At 35.0% G+C, this 22,466-nt stretch overlaps 1 protein-coding gene and 1 long non-coding RNA gene across 2 annotated transcripts; one reads left to right on the plus strand and one right to left on the minus strand.

Annotated features, from left to right (window-relative positions):
* Positions 1 to 7,432: 7,432 nt before the first annotated feature.
* On the plus strand, positions 7,433 to 14,782 carry LOC107715895 (OX-2 membrane glycoprotein-like; the record flags this gene model as incomplete). Its single annotated transcript, XM_016522150.1, has 4 exons — positions 7,433 to 7,769; positions 10,670 to 10,954; positions 13,388 to 13,489; positions 14,132 to 14,782. Coding segments are annotated over 4 exons (783 nt in total), but the record flags the coding sequence as incomplete, so codon positions are not given.
* A 3,253-nt stretch (positions 14,783 to 18,035) lies between these two features.
* On the minus strand, positions 18,036 to 19,875 carry LOC107715904 (uncharacterized). The gene is made up of 3 exons (XR_001637148.1): positions 19,792 to 19,875; positions 19,674 to 19,711; positions 18,036 to 18,270 (listed from the first exon to the last, which is right to left on the minus strand). It is a non-coding gene; the product is annotated as an uncharacterized LOC107715904 (long non-coding RNA).
* Between the last annotated feature and the right edge of the window lie 2,591 nt (positions 19,876 to 22,466).

Consider the following 22,466-nt stretch of genomic DNA (forward strand, 5'->3'; position numbering starts at 1 on the left):
ATGCTGCTGACTTTGGGTGAGAGTTATAATCTTATGTATATTGATTTTAAGGTAGTTACTGTTAAATGTTCTTTCATGACAGCCCTCACATTAATTTTTAAGACCATGCAGATATGCTGTTTTTAAAAAAAGACAGTAACCAGTGTATTACGGTTAACAGAACAGTGTTTTAATGGTGAATCTGAATGCATTGTTGCAGAGACACTGCTTCACACACTCTTAAAAATCAAAGTTCTTTATTGGCACTGATAGTTCCTTGAAGAACCTTTAACAACCATGGAATCTTTCCATTGCACAAAAGGTTCTTTATAGCGGAAAAAGGTTCTTCTGATTATTAAAATGTTCTTCACACTAACAAAAATAGTTATTTTAAGATCTGTTCACTGACAGGTTCTTTATAGGGAACCAAAAATGGTGCTTCAGTGACTTTGAAACTCCCGTCTGGAACCTGCATTTTTAAGAGTGTATGTAAGCCTCTAATCTAATAATAACCTAATATTGTGACAAACAGCTTTAGGGAAGGCAATGATCATAACTAGTTGGGGAGGATCACTGACTGCCTTTAAAGATACATTTAAAATTAATTACTGATAATTACTGATTTAAGTGTGACACATCAAAGCTGCTTTTAATAGCCCTGAGATTCTTTTTTTTTCTTTCAGATGGCCTATATTTCTTTCCAGCTCTTGAAAGGAAGTGTTTAAGCATGTGTTGTGACAGCTCTAGTTTGATAGAAACATTTCTTGTTCGCAAATATACAGGATATATTAAACGCTTAATCAAATATAACCATTTAACAATATTCAGTCTTGCAGTTTCATCCTACAGTTTTAATTTCCCACAGAAATGTGTTTGAACGATCACTCTAGTACTGTCACATGATGCTTTGATGAGTATTTACATGTACAGCTTCAAACACTCCTTAAACACCATCCTGATGCAATCTATCCAAGTGATCTCTAATCACTTCAACATCATTGCCTTTGTTAAATGTGTTTAAACATAAAGCATCTTCAGGGGTTGTTGTTCTAAAACGGATTTGATTCTCTCTCGTGTAAAAGGTGCACACATAGCTATATTGAAGGGATGGACTGTAATGTTTCCTCTCCCTGAACTTCCACTGGGGACTTCCATTAATTCAATCGAATGGAAATACCACACAATCAACAGAACGATCTTACTGGCCAAGATAAATCTAAATAGGGATCAAGAATTTTCAGCAAGAGGACTGGAATGCAAATCATGGAGAATGGTACACTTAGCATTGAAGATGTAAAAGATGAAGACTCTGGGAACTACTCTTTCCCATGATCAAAAGATGTGGAGAGAGCAGATTTATCTTCAAGTACTTCATGGTACCTTTCTCTTCTATTTTATGCTTAACTCAAGGTCATTTCTCTGATGATAGTCTTATGATCAATAGGGCGGTAGAGTAATTATCTCTGGCAAAAACTGATTAGTATCAATACGATCAGCGTATTCTGTCAGGCATTTGTATATTTGTCGGTACTGATCTTTTGTTTTCTCATCTGAAGACTCAACGACTGAACCAAACAGCAAAATGTACACCACAACATTTACATCATCAGGTAGGTTTTCATTCACTGCATTTCACATGGACAGCACATTCTCTTACTCAAATAACAACAAGCCTTTTTCAGTAAACATACAAAACAAATGCTTTAACATAAAAAATGCTGGGATAAAAAGGGACAAACCCAGCTATTGGGTTGTTTTGACCCAGCAGTTGGGTTCAAAACAACCCAACCGCTGGGTCAAAACAACCCAATAGCTGGGTCAAAACAACCCAATAGCTGGGTTTGTCCCTTTTTAACCCAGTGCTAGGTTATAATTAACCCAGCATTTTTTTAGGGTGTAGGTATACCTATTGTCCAGCTGCAAATTATGCCACTTCCCCCTTATGGATGAACTGTGAAACATTTTAAAGGGGTGATATTTGATTTGATTTCATTTGATTTTTTGCAAAGCCAGAATGACACTGTAACATTATTAGAAAATAAGGAAGAGCACAAGGTTAGTTTTTCTGGTGTTTAGGAAGTATCTATCACTCTGCATTATTTCTCATTGACTAGCCGAATCATCTTTCTAAGCCACCTTCGTTGATGTCACACAATTTCGTACCACACAAAAAATGTTATATAATAAAAATAAAATAAGTTTCCTTATTATATGACCTTCAAAGAAACAAAAAAAAAACAGAATCTACTTGATGTACTGGAATTTCTAAAATGCTGTATCGTCACAGACATCATACGGCTCATGAATATTTTTTCCCTTTTTGTTTTCTTCTTTTTCCTTTCCCTGTAGAGCCCAGTGTTACTGAAACTGCTTTGATTGCAATACCTGTGTGCTCAGCACTTGCAGTCCTCTTAATTGTAGCCACTCTTTTCGTCTTCAAATGTAGAAAAAAGTGTTGCTACACTTCAGGTTAGTTTGATTGTAATTAATCATTTTCCTCTTTTATATTTATCATACTGATCAAAAATTTTAATGTTGTCGTCATTTACTCACCCTCATGCCATGTAACTTTCTTTCCTCCATGAAACACAAAAGATATTTATTGTAAAGTCCTGGCTGCTCTTTTCCATATAATGCAAGTAAATGTGAATTGGTGTGGTTATGTCCCAAAATTACTATTATTCAGAAGTTTGGTCCATATGACCATCATGTGCTATAGCAATAGCTTTGTCTGGCTAAAGCTTTGTGTTAAAAATATGTGCTTTACTAAATGTGTGCAGGTTAAGTTGTTGCTTAAACCAACAAACTAAATAATAAATAAACTAACAAAGTGTGAAATAAATGTCAATTTGTTTTCCTTTAAGGTGAATGTGTTAGATGAGCCCCAAAAGTTAGTGACATCTGTGGTGTGGTGTGGTCAAGGCTGCCACTATACAGGAAATTTGGCACATGCTTTTTAGTTTTCATCTTACTTACAGTAATCACTTAAGAAGAATATAGGTCAGTGTGTTTACTTTTATGTCTTTATAAAATTTATGAAGGTACGGTAAATTGAATAGTATATCCTATTGTAATTGTACAACATCGTATTTTACAGATGCAACTTTTATTTCTTGACACACACACACACACACACACACACACACAGGTTTGTTTTTGTGAAAAGTGGGGACATCCCATAGGCATAATGGTTTTTCTTTAATCAGACACCAGATACAATTTGTGATATTTTTTTTTACTTGTGGGTGCAGGACACTATAGTTCAGTTATGTAAGTGAGGATAGGTTTGTGAGTCCCATTTTAAACACTAGAGGGCAGACTGAGAACATTCCTGTTCTGTAAGTGTCTTTACAGAAATACTTGTTAAGTTTGTATTTATGTATTTGGCAGAAAAGTTTGTAATTTAATACATGAATATGGTAGTTTAGGCCAAGCTTAAATGTGAAATGCAGCACAAGCTAAAATATAATATTGTACACTATAGAACAGGGGGTTTCTTTTCCATCTTTTTTAAAAAATCTTAATAATATAATGTACTATTATATACAGATAATTAGAATTTTTAGTTTCATGTTTGGCCATTGTTGCCATTTGAGTCAGAGCTGTGTGTGTGTGTGTGTGTGCGTGTGTGCATGTGAGCTGAGAGGCATATGATATCTGACAATGCTTTCTAAGTAGGCAGCTGAGTGAGTTGTGAGACGGAGCCATCACGTGCTTGACTCGGCATATGCAGTGTTTCAGAGATGGGTGGAGATGGAGAACAGTCCAGTTGGTTCAGTGTGTTGAAGAGTGTGTTGTGCATGTACAGCTGAGGGCAGAGGGCATTAACACCACATGGAGGTATGTCAAAATATAATATTAATTACTTACGCTTATCTGTAGCACATCTTAGATTACTTTCATCTTAAACTTTAGACTCGTTTTGTATCTCATTTGCCACTGTCAGATGAACAGATAATTCTACTGTTTGAGTATTAATAAATGGTCAGTTTATTAATGATCAATTTATCAAGGTCTAATATTTACTATCTTTAGATTTTATTTCAGTATGTAAATGATATTTTGCATATGCTATTACAGAAAAATATGTTATACAGAAACATTGTCTTATATTTTAAATAAATCAACTGTTATTTAACTGTTTTCAGCAAATCCTCTCTACTAAAGATTTATTACCTATATTTATATATTCCTTGTAGAATATATTTGGCCCCTTAAAACAAATAAATCAAATTTAAAATAAAAAGATATTAGTTTAAATTAACTTCATATCATCATTGTTGTGGTGTAGTTATGGATTAAACTGCTCAAACACAAATTAATGATGTTCTCTGAAATATGTAATTATTCACTATTGATGTTAAATCTAAACACAAATATTCTCTATTATTTTGGAAAAATAGTGAAGTCATCAAAACTATGAAATAACACAAATGGAGAAGTTTTATATTGTATTTAGCGTGATACTGGACACTTGTTGACTGCTTTTCTTTCTATCCAATCCAGATTAAAATGTAAAATGTAGTTTGGTAAAGAAATTTATATACAAGCACATTCTATAATTCTTTACAAACTAATTTTAAGCATTCCAGTGTATATATATATATATATATATATATATAAACTGTGGACTTTTAATTTTACAGCTATATCTTATAATTTGGTGCAATAGTTACTGAAATGCTGTATTTCCTTTCCACTAGGCTAAGATGTTTGTGGTCTCCTTGCCAAGATGTCTACAGATCTGTGTGTCTTTGACAATGGTGTCCAGACTACAAGGTGTGTGATTGTAGTAATCTCTTGTTCTGTGTGTAAGTGGTGCGTTTCGGTTGGTTTCAGTATTGCTGTGTCTCAGGCAGGGTTTCAGCTCCGATACGCGTGGAGGCCCCGGTTGAGCAGCCCTTCACTCTGAGCTGTACGCTTGTCAAGGCCAGAGGAGAATCGGTTCATCAGATCCGCTTTGATGTTAAATCTAAACACAAATATTCTCTATTATTTTGGAAAAATAGTGAAGTCATCAAAACTATGAAATAACACAAATGGAGAAGTTTTATATTGTATTTAGCGTGATACTGGACACTTGTTGACTGCTTTTCTTTCTATCCAATCCAGATTAAAATGTAAAATGTAGTTTGGTAAAGAAATTTATATACAAGCACATTCTATAATTCTTTACAAACTAATTTTAAGCATTCCAGTGTATATATATATATATATATATATATATATATATGTGTGTGTGTGTGTGTGTGTGTGTGTGTGTGTGTGTGTGTGTGTGTTTTGTATAATGTCTGCTTATATCACGTTTTTGTTCCATGCTGTCCGTCTGTGCATTAATGGTGGTGATTTTTTTTTACTGAGTCCTTTTGCAGTTTACGGTAGGTTGTGACAAGTCATCATGAGTAAGTCATTGAATCAGTCACACGACTGATTCCTTACAAATGCTGATTCACTCAAGAATGAATCAGTATCCATGTTTCAGTTTAAAGGGATAGTTCACCCCAAAATGAAAGTTCTGTCATTAATTACTCACCCTCATCTCGTTCCAAACCCGTAAGACCGTCGTTCATCTTCGGAACACAAAGTAAGATATTTCTGATGAAATCCAAGAGCTTTCTGACCCTGCATAGACAGCAACGGAACTACCACGTTCAAGGTCCAGAAACGTAGTAAAGACATCGTTAAAATAGTCCACGATATCAGTGGTTCAACTGTAATATTATGAAGCTACAAGAATACTTTTTGTGTGCATAGAAAACAAAAATAATGACTTTATTCAACAATTTCTTCCCTTCTGGGTCAGTCTCCGCTGCCATTCAAGAGAGTACCATGACGGTGCTCTCAGGGCAATCATTATAAAATTAACTGATTTCCTTTTGAGGTGTAATTGCTGTAATTTCTTTCTTGCTTTGGAATGTAAATTATAGCTGCTTTTCTAAAATGAGACATATGTGGCCAACAAATATGACCTCCGGAGGACGCAGCCTTCGAAATGAGACACTGAATCATTCACTCCGAACCCATTCATTTAAAACACTGATTCATTTAGGAACAAAACAGCACTACCATGTAGTGATGGGAAGATCAGATACTGGATTTTTGAATCTTGTTCAAGCAACATTTCATTTATCTTTATTAATGTCACTTAGTTAATTTGAGCCGAGTTAAATGAGCAATATCACTCTCGTACTCGAGCGATATTGCGTTTATACAAATACAAAATTGTGAAAGGGCGTTCCTGTAGCGATACCAGTACAATATCTCACGGTTCTCAACCAATCAGATTTGAGAACCAGAACGAACTGTTGTATAAATTAAAATAATGTGTTTCAAATTGTCATATTCAAACACGTTAACATTTGTAGCCTTCATATTCTGATCATATTCTGACTTGGGGAATCATTCTAATGCACCCAAGTCAAACTATGAAAAAAATAAATTAGTAGTTCACCTCCCAAATTCCTGGTCTTTCATTCATTTGTCACATGACACAACAGCAAAATTAAGTAATCATTCATGAGCTTTTGGAGATGCGCAATGCCCAAGGTTCCATTAGAAAGACAAGTCTTACTTTAATGAATGCTTAATTTTTTTAGATATGCTTTGAAACACTGATAATAACTGATAACACTGACAACAACTCACGTATCATCAGGTTCTGTTTTTTGGCTCTTATAAAATAAGGCTGTGGGAATAATAAAACACATCAGCATAGTTGTGGTTTTGGATGTTGCGTACTTGCGTCCTGGATTCTGGAAGAGAATGTGAATGTAGATAAGAAACAGCTGCTTGGTCAGGCAAAGATCCAGCTGGTCTCAACATCTCATGGTTTCTGTGCACCTGCCAGTCATTTCTAGGAATGCTGTGGTGGAGACTACTGTCCTTCCCTCTCTTTAATACTGATCATGTGGATATTGTATTCTGGATGCTCCTTAGGCATCTATTGTTATGTATTGACAGTGAAAATACTCATCTGTCTCATCCTGGTCTCACTGAGACCTCTATTTAACTCCACTCCCTAAGCCTGTTTCTCCTTTTGTTAAATGCAGATAATAAAATAGTTTGTCTTGTGACATACGCCCTTAAAAATGAAGATTCTTTATTGGTTTCTATTGTTCCATGAAGAATATTTAACATCCTTGGAATCTTTCAATTGGACAAAAACTTCTTCAGATTATTAAAAATGTTCTTCACACTATAGGAAAAAATGGTTCTTTTCAAATCTGTTCACGGAAAGGTTCTTTGGGAAATCCAAGTGGTCCTTCTATGGCATTTGCTGCAAAAACCCATTTTTAAAGAGTGTATAGTAGTGTGCTATTAAGTAACAAATTATGTATATTTAAAATACACTACACTGTATATAATGTAGTTATAATTATGTATATAAGTTACATAAGTGACATATAAGTGTTATCATGCTACTGTTAGTATAGTAGTGACTCATTTTCATTGATTTACAGCATTGGTGATCTCAGAGGGCAATAAGACTGCAGTGGGTGGTAAACAAGCCTCTCTGGCCTGTCGGTACGGTCTGCCGGAGAAAGTCAAGCAGGTGCTATGGAAGAAGATTGTGAATAAAGCAGAATCCCGTGAAGTTGCATCTTTTGCAAAGCAGAGTGACCCAGTAATTGAAGAAGAGTTTGTGGACCGTGCGAGCCTGAGCCTTTCCCTGTCTGACACGCAGCTCACGTTATGGCCGGTCCGAGCTGAAGATGAGGCCTGCTACACCTGTGAGTTCCACACGTATCCAGACGGCACTAAGAGTGCCATAAGCTGCCTCACTATATTTGGTAAGTCCCTCGAGGCTTTAGTCCACAGTTACAGTGAAATCTTGATAAGCTGGATGATGCTGATATTTGTCAAGTTGGCTGATGATGATATTCAGGGGCCAGGGCCAATATTTGATATACCTGATGCTTGCTCTGTTTGTTGTTAGGATGATGTAAAGTTTTAAGTTACATTTTTAGGTTGGTCTGCCTCAGTGGCAGTGGCTTGTCGAATGATTGAAACCAACCAACCAACCAAAAAAAAAAGAAAAAAAGAAGGTAACATTTACTGTTTACACATAAAACAAGAATTCGATGAATTCGAAGAATTCGACACTTATGTTTTAATGGTATGAATGTTTTATGATAGCAATGTTAAACAACCAACAGTTGGCTGATATCCAGTGATGCAAACTACTCAACTTCTTTGCCAAATTTAATGAAAATATGCTGAATCAAAACTATTTATTTCAATAGTCCACTTTAGACATAAGTAACTTTGCGATTACATGTCGACTAGCAGTCATTAGAATATTAGTAGACTGTCTGCTTAATATCGGCTAACACTTTATGTTGATGGCCCCCAACAGACATTTAACCGACTATAAGTAAGTTTGCAAAAATATATCAACTTATTCTACCAACCCTAACCCTAAACCTAACCTAACAGTCTACTGATACTCTAATGAAAGTTAGATGACATGTAGTTGCAAAGTTACTTAAAGTTAGTAGAATGTCGGTTCCGCGTGTACATACTATGTACTTGTTATTATAGTAATTGATTACAATAACTGGCTAATAACTAGCTAATAACCCTGAACCTACCCCTAAACCTAACCTTAAACCATGTAGTTACCTTGTATTATCCAGTACTTTCTTACAGAGTATATACATATAAGTACACATACTATAAAATAAAGTGATGTGTCAGAATGTCTAAAGTAGACTTTCAAAATAAAGTGTTACCCTGAATCATTTATGACAAGAAACATTTAGCCATTTTGTGTTACGAGTAAGAGAGAAAGTGTGCATATTTTTAAATAAAAATAGAAAATATTACAATATGATTACAAAATAATATCTTGTTTTTTTCAGGGTTCTTATTTATGTTTATTACTTTAAATCCATTTAAATTATTTTGAATTTGTTCTTGTTAATTTGTACTTTTTAAATAGTAAAAAAAAAAAAGGACCATTAAAACCCATCCCAGAAAACAGTCCCCACTCTAATGGTCGATACGGTCCTTACTGATATTTTTATATAGTGATTGCTGATTTTTAGACTCTAGCGTGAAACATAAATCCAGTTCAGTGTATGCAGCTGGTAGGGCTGTAGCACAGAGTGGTAGAGAGGGCAGGACAAGGCTAAACACACACACAGGCCTGGAGAAAATGAGGACAACAGACAGAGAGAGAGAGTGATATGAAAGAAACTGATTGTAGGAGGGTGAGACTGTGAGATCTATGATTTATTCAGACTGTGGCCAAAGTGAATGACTGTGTCACTGTTCCACTAACACAGTGCTTCTCTCTATGTGCTGCTCTCGTTCTCCTGCCTTGTCTCTCTCAGATTGATGTTCACTTCGTGCCACGTTGTTCTGTACTGTTGCATTTGCCCAAACTAGGATGCAGCCACCAACGGATACCTAAAGTGATAGTTTACCTCAAAATGAAAATCCTGTCATTATTTGCCCAGCCTCATGTCGTTCCAAACCTGTATCACTATATTTTGATTGATTTGTTCATACAAGGAAGTCAGTGGGGTCCAAAAACAAAATTTTTTAGGTCTGCATTTTGTTTAATCATATTCGCTCATCTGTTATTCATAGCAATCTTGAATTGTTCTGTAGGGGTCATGGTTTTGTAAGAATGTGAAATGCTTGTCCTCTGTTGGAATGCCAAGTGTATACCTCTTTTTAGGCCAATGCTGTGGTTTGAATGGGCATCTCTGTAGCTTTGAACTACTGACGAAAATATGTGGGCTGCAAACACTCAGAGATGGCATGCAGATCTGTTGATTTACAAAGCCAACTCTTGCTTTTCAAGCCAACACAAGTGGATATCATTCAGTAGAGTCAATGCATGATTATGTGTTGGGATCAAGAGGTCAAAGTTTGGCTGGTTAGCATGGCTCCAATCAATGGCCCTTGCTGGTAAATGCTGTCAGGGCCATGTTTTTAACATCAGGGGCTGAGGGGGACAGGGAGGGGAGTTACAATTTGTATCTAAAGGAATTAAATAATAATTAAAGGATTTAAATGGATTTAATGGAATAAAGTAATGAAAAAAGAAGAGGACCATAAGATGTAATCACTTTGCAAATAACATTTTTATTTTAAAATATGCACATATTCACTCTTATTTGTATGCCTAATATGTCAAAAACATGAAACGGCAAAATGTTTCTTGTCTGATCACATTCAGTTATGAATTACATGAATCATGCAATTCAAAACAGCCAAATTTGACAATAAAGTTGAGTATGACTGAATATTACTGTTGGTCTTATATTAAAAACAGTTGTCGAATATTAAATGTTTAGCCTCTTAAATCTTATCTCACACTTATTCAATCCTTTCAACTGAAGTGCAGCATTCATGCTTGACTTCTATGAACAGTATATCCCACTTTTTTGATTTGATTGGTCTCAATCATTTTGACGTTGATGATCACTTTTAGGCTGCTGAGGCAGGCAAGCCTAAAAATGTAAGTTTTAAAACTGTTTGTCATTCTACAAAAAACAAAGCAGCATTAAGATTAGCAAATACTGGGGGCCATTTCTAATTATTGTCTATGTTAGTTATATGACCCTGACACTCTGGCCAAATCATCTGCCTCCACTGATGGACATTCGCGTGTAGCTGTGTTTTCTGACTAAATAAAATGTTCCACAGCCAAACAACCTATATACTGTATCATTTACAGTCCTGCCCAAACCTCAAGTAAGCTACAAGACCACGTCTCCGGGAGTGATCGAGGCTAACTGTACTGCCGTGGCCCGGCCACAGGCTGAAATAGTGTGGAACGTGGAGGGGAATAACCGGACCATTGGTTCACCTGTGACCACCTCTATCCAGCAGAGTGACGGGACGACTCTGGTCATCAGCACCTTGACCATCCAGGCTGGACTCCTGAAGGATGTCTCTGTCAAATGTCTCGTTCATCATAAAGGACTGGAGACTGCCATTGCTGTTTCCATGAACACCAAAAGTAAGTGTGAACTATTTTAGGTAACACTTTATTTCGATAGTCCACTTTAGACATTCTACTAACAGTAAGTAACTTTGCAACTACATGTCAACTAGCAGTCATTAGAGTATTAGTAGACTGTCTGCTTAATATCTTCTAACATTTTATTTTGATGGGAATGTCTAAAGTGGACTATCAAAATAAAGTGTAACCCTATTTTATTATGCACTTTGATTACGAAGGTTTATATTGAATAAAATTATGTAATTTTTCCTTGATTGGTTTGAGGTAAATGGGTTCATTGTGCATTGTGAAAACCTACTGTAGCTTAAAAAATACCATCCTGTGAAACCAATGGCTTGTTCTAAAGTAGGTAATACAAGTTTGAACAGTGTTGGGGGTAACACGTTACATGTAATCAGATTACTTTTTACTAGTAAAGTAACACGTTACTTTTAAATTTACAATGAAATATCAGTTACTTTTCAAATAAGTGTAACGCCAGTTACCCATTTCTTCACTGACACCTCTCCTGTCCCCATGTTGAGAGAAATTTGTAGTGAGGTGCAGAGGTACTTCCTTCAGCCTGAGGCTTATTAATTTTACTTTTGCTGTGAATGGACCTTTATAGTTGTAAAAAATAACTTTTGGCTTTTTTGTTATTAAAAAACAAAACAAATAAGCAAGCCAAGCCCATGTGATAAAAAGTAACGCTAAAGCAATGTAATGCATTACTTTCCATAAAGATTAACTAAGTAACGCAATTAGATGAGGTAACACAAAATTTCAATGTATTACTTTTAGAAGTAACTTTCCCCAACACTATTTTTAAACTAATTTTAATTTTTCTGACACCAGAATGAGAAATGATAAGGTCAATTATCGAGAGTCTTAAAGGCACAGGAAGAAACATGTTTGATCTGAATTATCAGAGAGATTGAAAAATGGCAGGAAGCCCTTTACTAACATTACAAGTGGACCAAAGGGAGAAAATTATAATGATTTAACAAAATGTAGGAAATGTGATCTTCTTGTCCTAGGTGTGATATTATTTGTCACACAGTAATTATCACTGAGATGCTTGGTAAAACCAAACCAAGTTACAGTGAAATATGACATTTGGATAAATCCTGGCACCGTCTATATCTCACACTTCTCTCATTGCATGTCTAATTCTTGTATGGTTGTAATTTCAGTGTTATGTATGAACTGTGGTTTACAGCGTGACATGCAGCGCAGCTCTGGTATGTCAGGATTTTGGGTTCATCATTCAATGTTTTTCCTGGCCCTCGCTCTATGTTCATCTCGACATTCTCTAACAGAACGCTCAGGAAAACTAATCTTTAAAGCCAAATATAGTTTTTGTAAAGGATGGAAAGGGAGCAGAGCGATTGTGATCACAAAGCGCTGTGCGGCCTGATAAAGGCCTGTCATAGCATGCAGCATTATTATATAGCAGTGTTTAAATGCATTAAATACATTTACTTGGTTTTTGTTTGTCTCTGTATGTAATGTAGAGTTACTTGTACATATGTTCCCTGTTTAATTTGTCCTTATCTCTATTTGTATCTAGAGAAATTGTTGCCATAGCAGTAACAGTGTTTCTTCAACTATGGGCCACTTTGGCCCAGTGGAATATTAGAAAATAAACCCAGTTGGAGGGTGAACTTTTCACACTTTCTTCACATGCTAGTTTATTTGTCCAGTAGACAAGCATGAATCACTGGAGAATGGAGTCATTTTCCACTATCTCAAAATCCTCAGTGTTTTTTGAATAAACTGGCAGACTTTGTCTTGTTAAGGCTAATGTCATAGTTAGCACGCACTGTATCTTAAATACACAAAACTAGTAAATAATATTGTAATACTTTTACAATTTGACTAAATTGATTGGAAATGATGCACAATACAGTGTATTTTCTTGTTTAGAATTCTGTTAGTAAATAATTGTATTTATATATTTTTTTATTTTTACAATGTAGTAAAAGTCTTCTTCATATTTACATATTTTAAAATTGGTTGAGTTTGGGACCCGGGTTATTATAGTTACCTGAAACTAAATCTAAAACCATAAAAAAAATAAAAAAAATCTCATTACTTAAAATTAAATAAAGTAAAATTCCCATTTCTCATTTTAATTTAGTTTAACCTGACTAAAATAACTAAACTGAAATCAAAATGAATAAAATTCTATGGTGTTCAAAAAATGTCAAAAACAAATGATGCAAGCATGGTACAAATATGATTCAATTATTTATATGACCCCAACACCTCCATATAACATGAAGAATTATTATTATTTTTTTAATATATAAAAATCATAACATCAACAGTGCCCAAAGTTGAATAAACATCCAATGGTCAAACATTCAGAAGACATTCCAAAGTGAAAAGCTAACAGATGCTCTAATATTAGTGTTCCAATCTATGGTTTTCTTCTGTTTCTCTCACCAGTTGGCACTGCGCTCGCTATCCTGATCTCTGTGACTACTGTAGCATTTCTTCTAGTCCTCTGCCTCTGTTTCTGTTTGTGGAAGTGCATCCTCCAAAAAGATGGTGAGTATTTAGAAAGCAATCAAAAAGATTAACGAGAACAATCCAGAACAGCCAAGAAAAATGTCACATTAAAATCACACAAATATTTAAAGGGAGACAAATTTCTGTCATCATCAAGATAACCCATTTGAGCCTCGCCACGCAAAGTTTGACATCTTCGCTCTCTCAGGCAGCTGTCATGAAACATTCACACCAGTTCATTTTCCAACTTGTGCTCTAAAAAGGAGGTACAGTTTTGAAAGCATAATAAGTAACAACCTTGTTCTCATAGACCGTGAGAATAGCTCAGAGGAAATAAGCAGCTTCACTGTTCTTAAGTGGCCTATTCAAATTTTTTCATAAAATGGTCAAATTGACCTTGACATACATTCATGAGAGTCTAGAGTTTTTTTTTTTTATGTGATATATTTTCCTTTTCTCTGACTTTCATAATGCACTGCAACCAAATTATCTCTTTCATGTTGTCATTTTAAAACAAAACTGCTTATTTAGAAGAAAATATTGTTTTTTTTTTCAGCTTTACCTAAAGCCACTCAATACATCATTACAGAAAAAGTGTCATTGTATCATATGAGTGCATGAGCTGCAGTAAATGAATCTTTTTTTTTTTTCGTGTATGTTTGTGTTGTTCTACATGAGCAGAGCCTGAAGAGCATCAGGTACCGAGAAGAGGCCGAGCAGAGAGAGAGACAGACAGTTAATCGTAGGCGTCTAAGCCTCTTCCTGTGAACTATTTCTGCTTAAAACTGTGATGACCTGTACTTCCTTCCACACATATTCTTCAGATCTGATCTACTGATATGAGAAATCATTCAAGTTGTGTGTTTAAATACTTGATGTTACAGTTACATCTGTGCTCGGTCTTGTATTCACAGAGTAAATCATTTTGATTGAGGCAGATGACAAGCTTCAGTTCTCTTTACAATACGGATATGCTGAAGATGAACATTTCCTGTCATCGTGTTCCCTGCTTTTCCAGCCAAAGAAACCAGTGACACGTCTTTACATGAAGAAAGATGCTATATTTGGAAGAATTTGTGAATCCATCACTAACATGAAGGTTGCAGAAGGCATTTTATCTTGGTGCAGAGGGGAGATTCAACTTAGTATTTGTATGTTTTAATACCCATTTGAAGCCCTAAATGTAAAAGGACAATAAAACATCTCAAAACTTCTTGAATTCTATGAAAAACAAACAAACTAGCTGTTCACTCAAAGTGTAAGAAAACTTCCATTATTTAAAAATCAGAGTCAATAATTAAAATCTATTGAAGAAAAAAAAAACATTCTATCATATGTTTTTGGATTTCTGATACTTATATTATGATCAGATATATTCCTTTATAATTAATAACCTTGATTTTGCTTTCAAGGCTTTTGAAGTCCAGCGAGATAGACTGAGCACTACACAGTTGTTTTTCACTCTAGACTTTGGATACTATTAGGAAATCATGAAATATCTTTTAGCTCATTCTTTTTTAATGTTTAATGATTAGGCAAACTGAACTAGAGATATAGAGACTAACTAGAACAATTTAGTTTAAGTTCTTCTGTCCCAGGGCAATGCTGGGAAAAGAGGTCGTGACCAGCTTGTCAAAGCGTTCACTATATCAGTGGAAATGCATTATCTGCAGTCTGGTGTGGAATTAAATGCTGATTGATACTGTGGATCAGCTGCTTTCATTACTGGGATATCATGTTGCTTTGATCTTTGCATTAATGCACATGTGCAATCCAGTGTAATGATGACAACTGATAAAAAGTCAAAGTTTTTTTTGTCCTATGCATGTTAAATGATTCGTCATATTCCCGAGGACGTGAGAGCATAGGCCACATTTGAATGAATTAGTTCTTTCTATTCAGTAAAGTATGAATTAAACGTGTTTTCCTAGTGTAATGCTGTCAGACTCTGTTCCATGTTTCGTGTGTGTCCTGCTCCCCATGTGCCTTCCCATGCCCTTATTTGGTTTGTTTCCTGTTCCTGTCCTAATTTAAGTTGATTCCTTCCCAGGTGTTTCCCAGGTTTAATTTCCATTGCTCCCAGGTGTGTCTCGTCATCCCCTCCTCCTGTGTGTGTATATAAAGTGTTCCCAGTCCCTAGTGCTCTGTCGGATGTTGAACGTCTTCATGTGAAGGTCTTCCTGTGTTCGTCTCCCTTGGTTCCGTCCTACGAATAAAGTCTTGGTAAATCATTCTCCAGCGTCTCCTCGTCCCTCGTGTGTGTGCGCACCCGTGACAAATGCATGGATGCTGTATTTATTGTGTGCTTCAAGCTGGAAATTGTAAATGATATTGACTTGTATACAAGTATAGAGTGCATTTCTGCACCAATAAGCAAAGGTGTCCGTGCTTTGATTTTATTGAATCTATTATGAAATATATCAAATTCTGTTTAATTAAATGACATGGTATGGGTTGCACAACATGCGCTTTGTCATGTAGAAGTTTATTCCAATGGTTTATTGCTGCTTTTTTTACTGAATTGTTAACGGCAAAGAAAAATGAATAGGTGTCACAGTATTAATTTTAAAAATATATTTTAAAAAAAAGAGCATTTCATCACATGCAGAACCCGTTTAATGTGATGCAAATTTGCTGGCAAAGACATGATAGAAAAAAAATGAAGTCCAGTACATGCCGTTCTTTTATTTATGGAATATTCCGTTTCCCGCATTCTTGATACATGTGGGATTACTTAAATGTACTGATAGGGAAACTTATTTTTCTTTTGTCCTTGCTTCACATGAAAGTCTCTGAATGACTGAATTGTTAACGGCAAAGAAAAATGAATAGGTGTCACAGTATTAATTTTTAAAATATATTTAAAAAAAACAGCATTTCATCACATGCAGAACCCGTTTAATGTGATGCAAATTTGCTGGCAAAGACATGATAGAAAAAAAATGAAGTCCAGTACATGCCGTTCTTTTATTTATGGAATATTCCGTTTCCCGCATTCTTGATACATGTGGGATTACTTAAATGTACTGATAGGGAAACTTATTTTTCTTTTGTCCTTGCTTCACATGAAAGTCTCTGAATGCTTAAATGTAAATGTGATGTCAGTTTAATGAACACATTATTTCGGTTCCTCACAGTGCTTCATACATTCTGACAATAACATTGACAAGAACATTTTTGTATCTGTGTTCCAGGAAAAATGTGTTTCAGCACTTGCCAAATCTAACTCATTTTGCACTGAAGAATTCCAGATTAATAGATCTAAACCTGTTCTCGTGTCAGATGGCTGATACAACTGCTTTGTTCGGTTGTGAAAACAGTCAGCAGTTTGTTCATGTGATAACAGAGGCTAAGAAGATTGCGTGTGGCTGTGTGACTAACAGCCCATATTCTGTTTAGCTTCATTTGACACTTATTTGATATGCATTTGTTTTAGCCTTGTGACTCCGCCGGCCTCCTCCAGTCTGACAAATGCCAGGTTTAAGGTCAAAATACACTGCACAATGTTTAGAAACCTGAACAGATTTTTAAACGCTATGCATCATACACTTACCAGCATGTGTAAAGGGTTTCAGAGGGAAACTGGGCAACACTAAACGACTGAGACTCACACAGAAACATATGCCTCATTGCTAGGAAATGGATGACAAATGAAAATAGTATGCGCAAAATATCAAACATGTTTGCATCAAACATCAAACTGGATATAACCATAATCGGAAACTAAAAATCATGGTCTGTGCCCATAATATACTACACAATTTTCTGCTAAATCCAACTCGGTCAGACTGGAAATTTGGGCAAAAGTTGTATAATGTATTCCAACTTCTAGTTTTTGACTTTCACATCTAAACCATGAGCAGATACATTTAGAAAAACTTGATAAGGCTGGCTGTTACTATTATATATAAGCATTTTTTATTAATGTAAGTCATAATGTGCATAAGAATTAATTTAATTAGATCTAATCTGTGAGTAATGTTTGAGCCATGATATTCAAAGTCTTAATAAAATATTGGCTATAGCTTTGCAATCAATACAAAAGGATGTGGTGATACAATTGTAACCATTTAAGTACATTCACACAAAGTCACTTCACTATATGTTCCCCTAAGGCTTATCTTATAAAGTGCTCAGAAACATGGACAAAAACTAAACATAACTGTATTTATTTAAAGTTACAATGCATTTATAATCAAATTCTGGGCAAGTGGTTATTCTTGGTAGACTAGATCAGCATTTAGAAGCATGGCTCCATCTACTGGTTTTTATCAAGTGTTAGGTTATAGTTAGGGTGAATCAAGCCAAAGTGAAACATCATTATGCGGAATGTCATTACATTTCATAATTAATTGTCCTGGTATATAGAATGTCTGGAGAATATCAAATGCAACAGTCATTACATGTAATTTTTTATGTGTTTTCGTTTGTCTGAACTCATAATAGATGTGATCAAGCTCCAAGCAATATGGAAAATGAGTCCCTCTTAAATATAAACCTTTGAAAAACCTTTATTGTACATTTTTCAAAAATATCAATGGATGATCAACTACAAGAAAAGTATATATTGTTGCAAAACTACATAAAGCTTCAGGTCAAAGGGGACACTGGTGTTGGTGTGAAGCAATACAGAGATGCATATACAACCTGGCTAAAGCAGTTATCTCTCATGCAGGATAAAGTATCATCACCCCCACCTAACACATGCAGTGCAGACTGTTCAGCTGCTAATGTTCAGCCGGATGTGTGGTCATGATAGGGTCACAGTGTACTGCACACAGAGTACTGCACACAGACATACTCATCACGCTTCAGAAGATCTGTATACTATAAACACAAGAAGACGATTGTTAGAGTTCAAAATTTAGGAATTGGCTCTTTACAATTTATGAGCTGGAATTTGAATCAAAATGACAGAAGGAATTTACTCAATTGCAATTTTAAAAAATAGACAATAAAATACTATTAAAAACTATGTTCTGTTCAAGCCACTTCATATTGTTTAACTCTATCTGGTAAGTTAACTACTAACTATTCTGCTGGAAATGTAGATATGAGTATGAGTAGACTCAATCTCTCGGTCAAAACCAAAGGCTTGAGGGTTTTAAGGGATCTTCCACCATGGTCAGTATAATGAGTTTCGACAGATTTCGATTATTTTGACATTTATCATAATTTGTGTGTGTGTTATTAATAACTACTCATATTTATTCTGTAAATTTATTTTGACATTCATTGGTTTGTAAACAGGATTGTTGCCTGGGACCTTTAAGCTGAAGCTGGTAGAAGATGAGGCAGAAGTCATATCTCAAGTCTAATCAGAGTTCATATATTTATGTGCTGCAGTTTTCTGCTAAATCCAACTTGGTCAAATCCAACTGCTGACGGGGCAAAGTCATGAAGTGTATTCCAACTTTTAGTTTTTGACTTTTCTATTTAAACCATAACCAAAAAAAAAAGATTTTAGTATCTTTACTAATGCAAGTTTGATTGAAGATTAATTTGATCTTTTCTAATCTGTGAGTAATTTTTGAGCTATGATATTGAAAATCTTTATAAAATATTGGCTAGTCTAGCATATACAACCTGGCTAAAGCAGTCATCTCTCATGCAGGATAAAGATCACCATCTGATACATGCAGAGCAGACTGTTCAGGTGCTAATGTTCAGCCGGATGTGTGGTCATGAAACACAGCAGTGTTTCTTCTGAGTACTGTGCACAGACATTCATCACCCTTCAGAACTGTATACTGTATACATGGTCAATATAATGAGTTACTGATTTCGATTATATTGACATTTATTATAATGTGTGCATGTTATTAATAACTACTCTTACAGCCCTTACGACACTCTTAGCACTATAGAATATATTTACTCTGTACATTTTTCTGTCATTCATTGGTTTGTGAATGAGATTTCTGTCTGGGACCTTTAAGCTGAAGCTGTTAGAAGATGAGGCAGAAGTGATATCTCTGATAGTTTAATCAAAGTTAATATAACAATGTATGCTCTGGAAATAAAATATATATATTGTATTTACATCTCTACATAACCTTGGACCTTGTAACATTTCAATTTCTTTCCATTTTCATTCACTTTTTTAAAATTAATTGTTCATTAATTTATTATTAACATTTTCATATGATTTTAATGTACCATGTTTACTGACAAGGCATTCAGTTCTGTTGGGAATGACACAGTATAAGAGTTAAAAACATACCTGAACCTGCGCTCTCTGTGCGTTCTTTCTTCTTGAATCTAACAATGATAATTAAATAGACAAGTCAGGATCATGCCAAAATGTAAACATCTCAATGGAAAATGACACAATGACTTACTTTTAAATCCGTTAATACACAGGATCGAGATGAGCATTACTATAAGAACCAGAATCAGCACACCCAAACAGATGAAGAGATACGGCAGCCACCATGGATATGAACCAGAGCTGCTATCAGTGTTGTCTCTTTCTGCTGTCACTAAGAAAAGAAAAAGTGTCATCCACATTATTTTATTTTGATTTTGATATAAAAGGAGAATCAATCAATTCACATAATACAATTCTATGTTGTACATTTTCATGAATTGAATCATATGAAAACTTTGACATGCAAGTGATTAGATTAAACCTGCTCTTACTATCAGTCCAAGGCATTTCATCTTCTATATCATCTGTGAGAGAAAAAAAAAAGTTTAAAAAGTGTTCAAAAATGAATTTAAACATTTGTATTTAAAACAAAAGTCTTATTTGTTAACATAAAAAGAGAAAATACCTGAGACATAAACATTTATATGATGGCTATACATAGAGAAGTGTGGTAGTTCACATCTGTAAGAGCCTTCATGATGCTTTGATATATTTGTGAAAGTTAAATATGAAGTCAACATATTTGGATCAGATGATGAATAGTTCTGTGATGTTGACATTTGATCTGCTCCAGATATTGAAATCCATTCTTTCATGTTTTCTTTGGTCCATGTCACATTGATTGTCTGTTCATCACAATATGTCAGATTGCAGGAGATCTTGAAAGGCTTGTTTATGAAGGCTTTATGGACAGTCCCTCTCTGAACTTTCAAGAGAGGACAGTAGACGGCATGACCTAAAATATATAACATTGCAGCAAATGTATGAACACAATGATAACAGTAAACAGTAATGATTTTGAAAATAATAAATAATAATTATGTTTAAATGAGACCGTTTCGGTTCGGTTCAGTATAAACTTTTACTAAAATCAAATTAAATAGAAATCAAATTCAATAGAATAGAATAAAATCAGATTCAATTGATTATGCCAGAACAAGTGAATGAAAATCACAGCATCAATAGTTGATTTTGTCTTAGACATCATTCATGCTATGAACTCACCTTGTGCATCAGTGCTCACATGCAGGATGAAAGCGAGGAACAACGTCGTCTTCCTCAAATATAGCCAATTCATCTTAAATACAAGCCAGGGACACAACAGCTGTTCTCAAAATATAAATGAATCCAGTCTAATCCTTACAGTTACCATCCAAATCACACAACTGATCATTGTGCTCTTCAGTCTTATAGTTGTGGTTTCTATTTCCTTTACGTGACATGCACTCAGTGTGTGCTTTTGCACATGTAGTGAGCTTCACATGATTTTGGACATGATTGTCTTCGGAATAAATTACATTTTAAATATATTCAAATAGAAAGCAGTTATTTTAAATAATAAAAATATTTCACAATATTACTGCTTTTGCTGTATTTTGGATCAAATAAATGCAAGCTTGGTGAGCAGAAGAGAATTCTTTAAAAAACATTAAAATTCTTACTGTTCAAAATCTTTTGACTGGTAGTGTACTTGACGCAGTTATATTACATTTGAGGAATACACAAAGCAAAACAAGAATATGTAAGTATTTTATGAGTTGGTGATTTCTTAGGAGACATTAGTTCACCCCTAAATCTAACCCTGGATACTTGCCATGTGTTGTCCCAGCCTTGATTTATTTATTACCTTTATTTACACAAGTACAAACAGCATTTCACATTTCTTTCTATATTTCCATTTATATGAATTTAGTAGACATTTTATCTTTTCAAAAGATACATCCTTGCACCTAAAGTGTGGATATTGATAACTTAAAAGTACATATTAGTACCTAAAAGAAAAGGTACTGCATCAGCAACAGCTTACCTTTATTTCTAAGAGTATGCATAGCTGTAAGCAGGCCTGATATTATATGTAAGTATGACTGATTTTCAATAATTTCACAAAGTGTAAATAAAATGTTATTTATTCAAAGATACAGTCTACCTCTGTGTACATTTTAGTCATATACGAACACAGCTTTGTTAAACAATGAAAGTATTCTGTAAACTTTCAGTATCATGTCAATATGTTGCGAATAACTTTAAACTGGTTACTGTTGGTAGACTGAAGCAATATTTAGAGCAATAGCTCCATCTCCTGGGGCCAGCTGCATAAACACAGCCACTATATTAAGACTGTCTGACCAACTAACAGTTAGCCAATTAGTCAAAATTAATTAAGAGCAATTTACATTTGTAAGTAACTGACATTAAAAAAGTCTAAAAGTAGAAAATTAGATTAACTTTAAAAACTAGTCTAAGTAGTTTATGCGTCAATGGTTTTAGGTGTTTTTCTGTTCTGTCAAGGGATGTGTTGACATTGTTAGATTGTTCTTAGGGCTCAACAAAAGTGGGACATCCAGTTAAATGAGACAAATAAGGTTCACGATCAATTGCATTTGCTTTTTTCTGTGTTGGATTTAAAGGAAATTTAAAACGTACTCGGTTACTAACGTAACCTCGGTTCCCTGAGATACGGGAACGAGTACTGCGTCTTGCTTAAGACGCATATGGGAAAAAGCCTTTTTTCTCCTGAACTGAAGCCTATTTCATTCACGCAGTGAAACTGCACGGCCATTGGTTCGTGCAGGGCTTTAAAAACGAACCAATGGCGCGGCAGCGGAGCTGCACGAGCCTATGGCGACGAAGCCCGCCAAAGCCCGC

This window comes from Sinocyclocheilus rhinocerous, unplaced genomic scaffold (assembly GCF_001515625.1).
Source record: "Sinocyclocheilus rhinocerous isolate Xijiao unplaced genomic scaffold, SAMN03320098_v1.1 scaffold600, whole genome shotgun sequence".
NCBI classification, from domain to species: Eukaryota; Metazoa; Chordata; class Actinopteri; order Cypriniformes; family Cyprinidae; genus Sinocyclocheilus; species Sinocyclocheilus rhinocerous.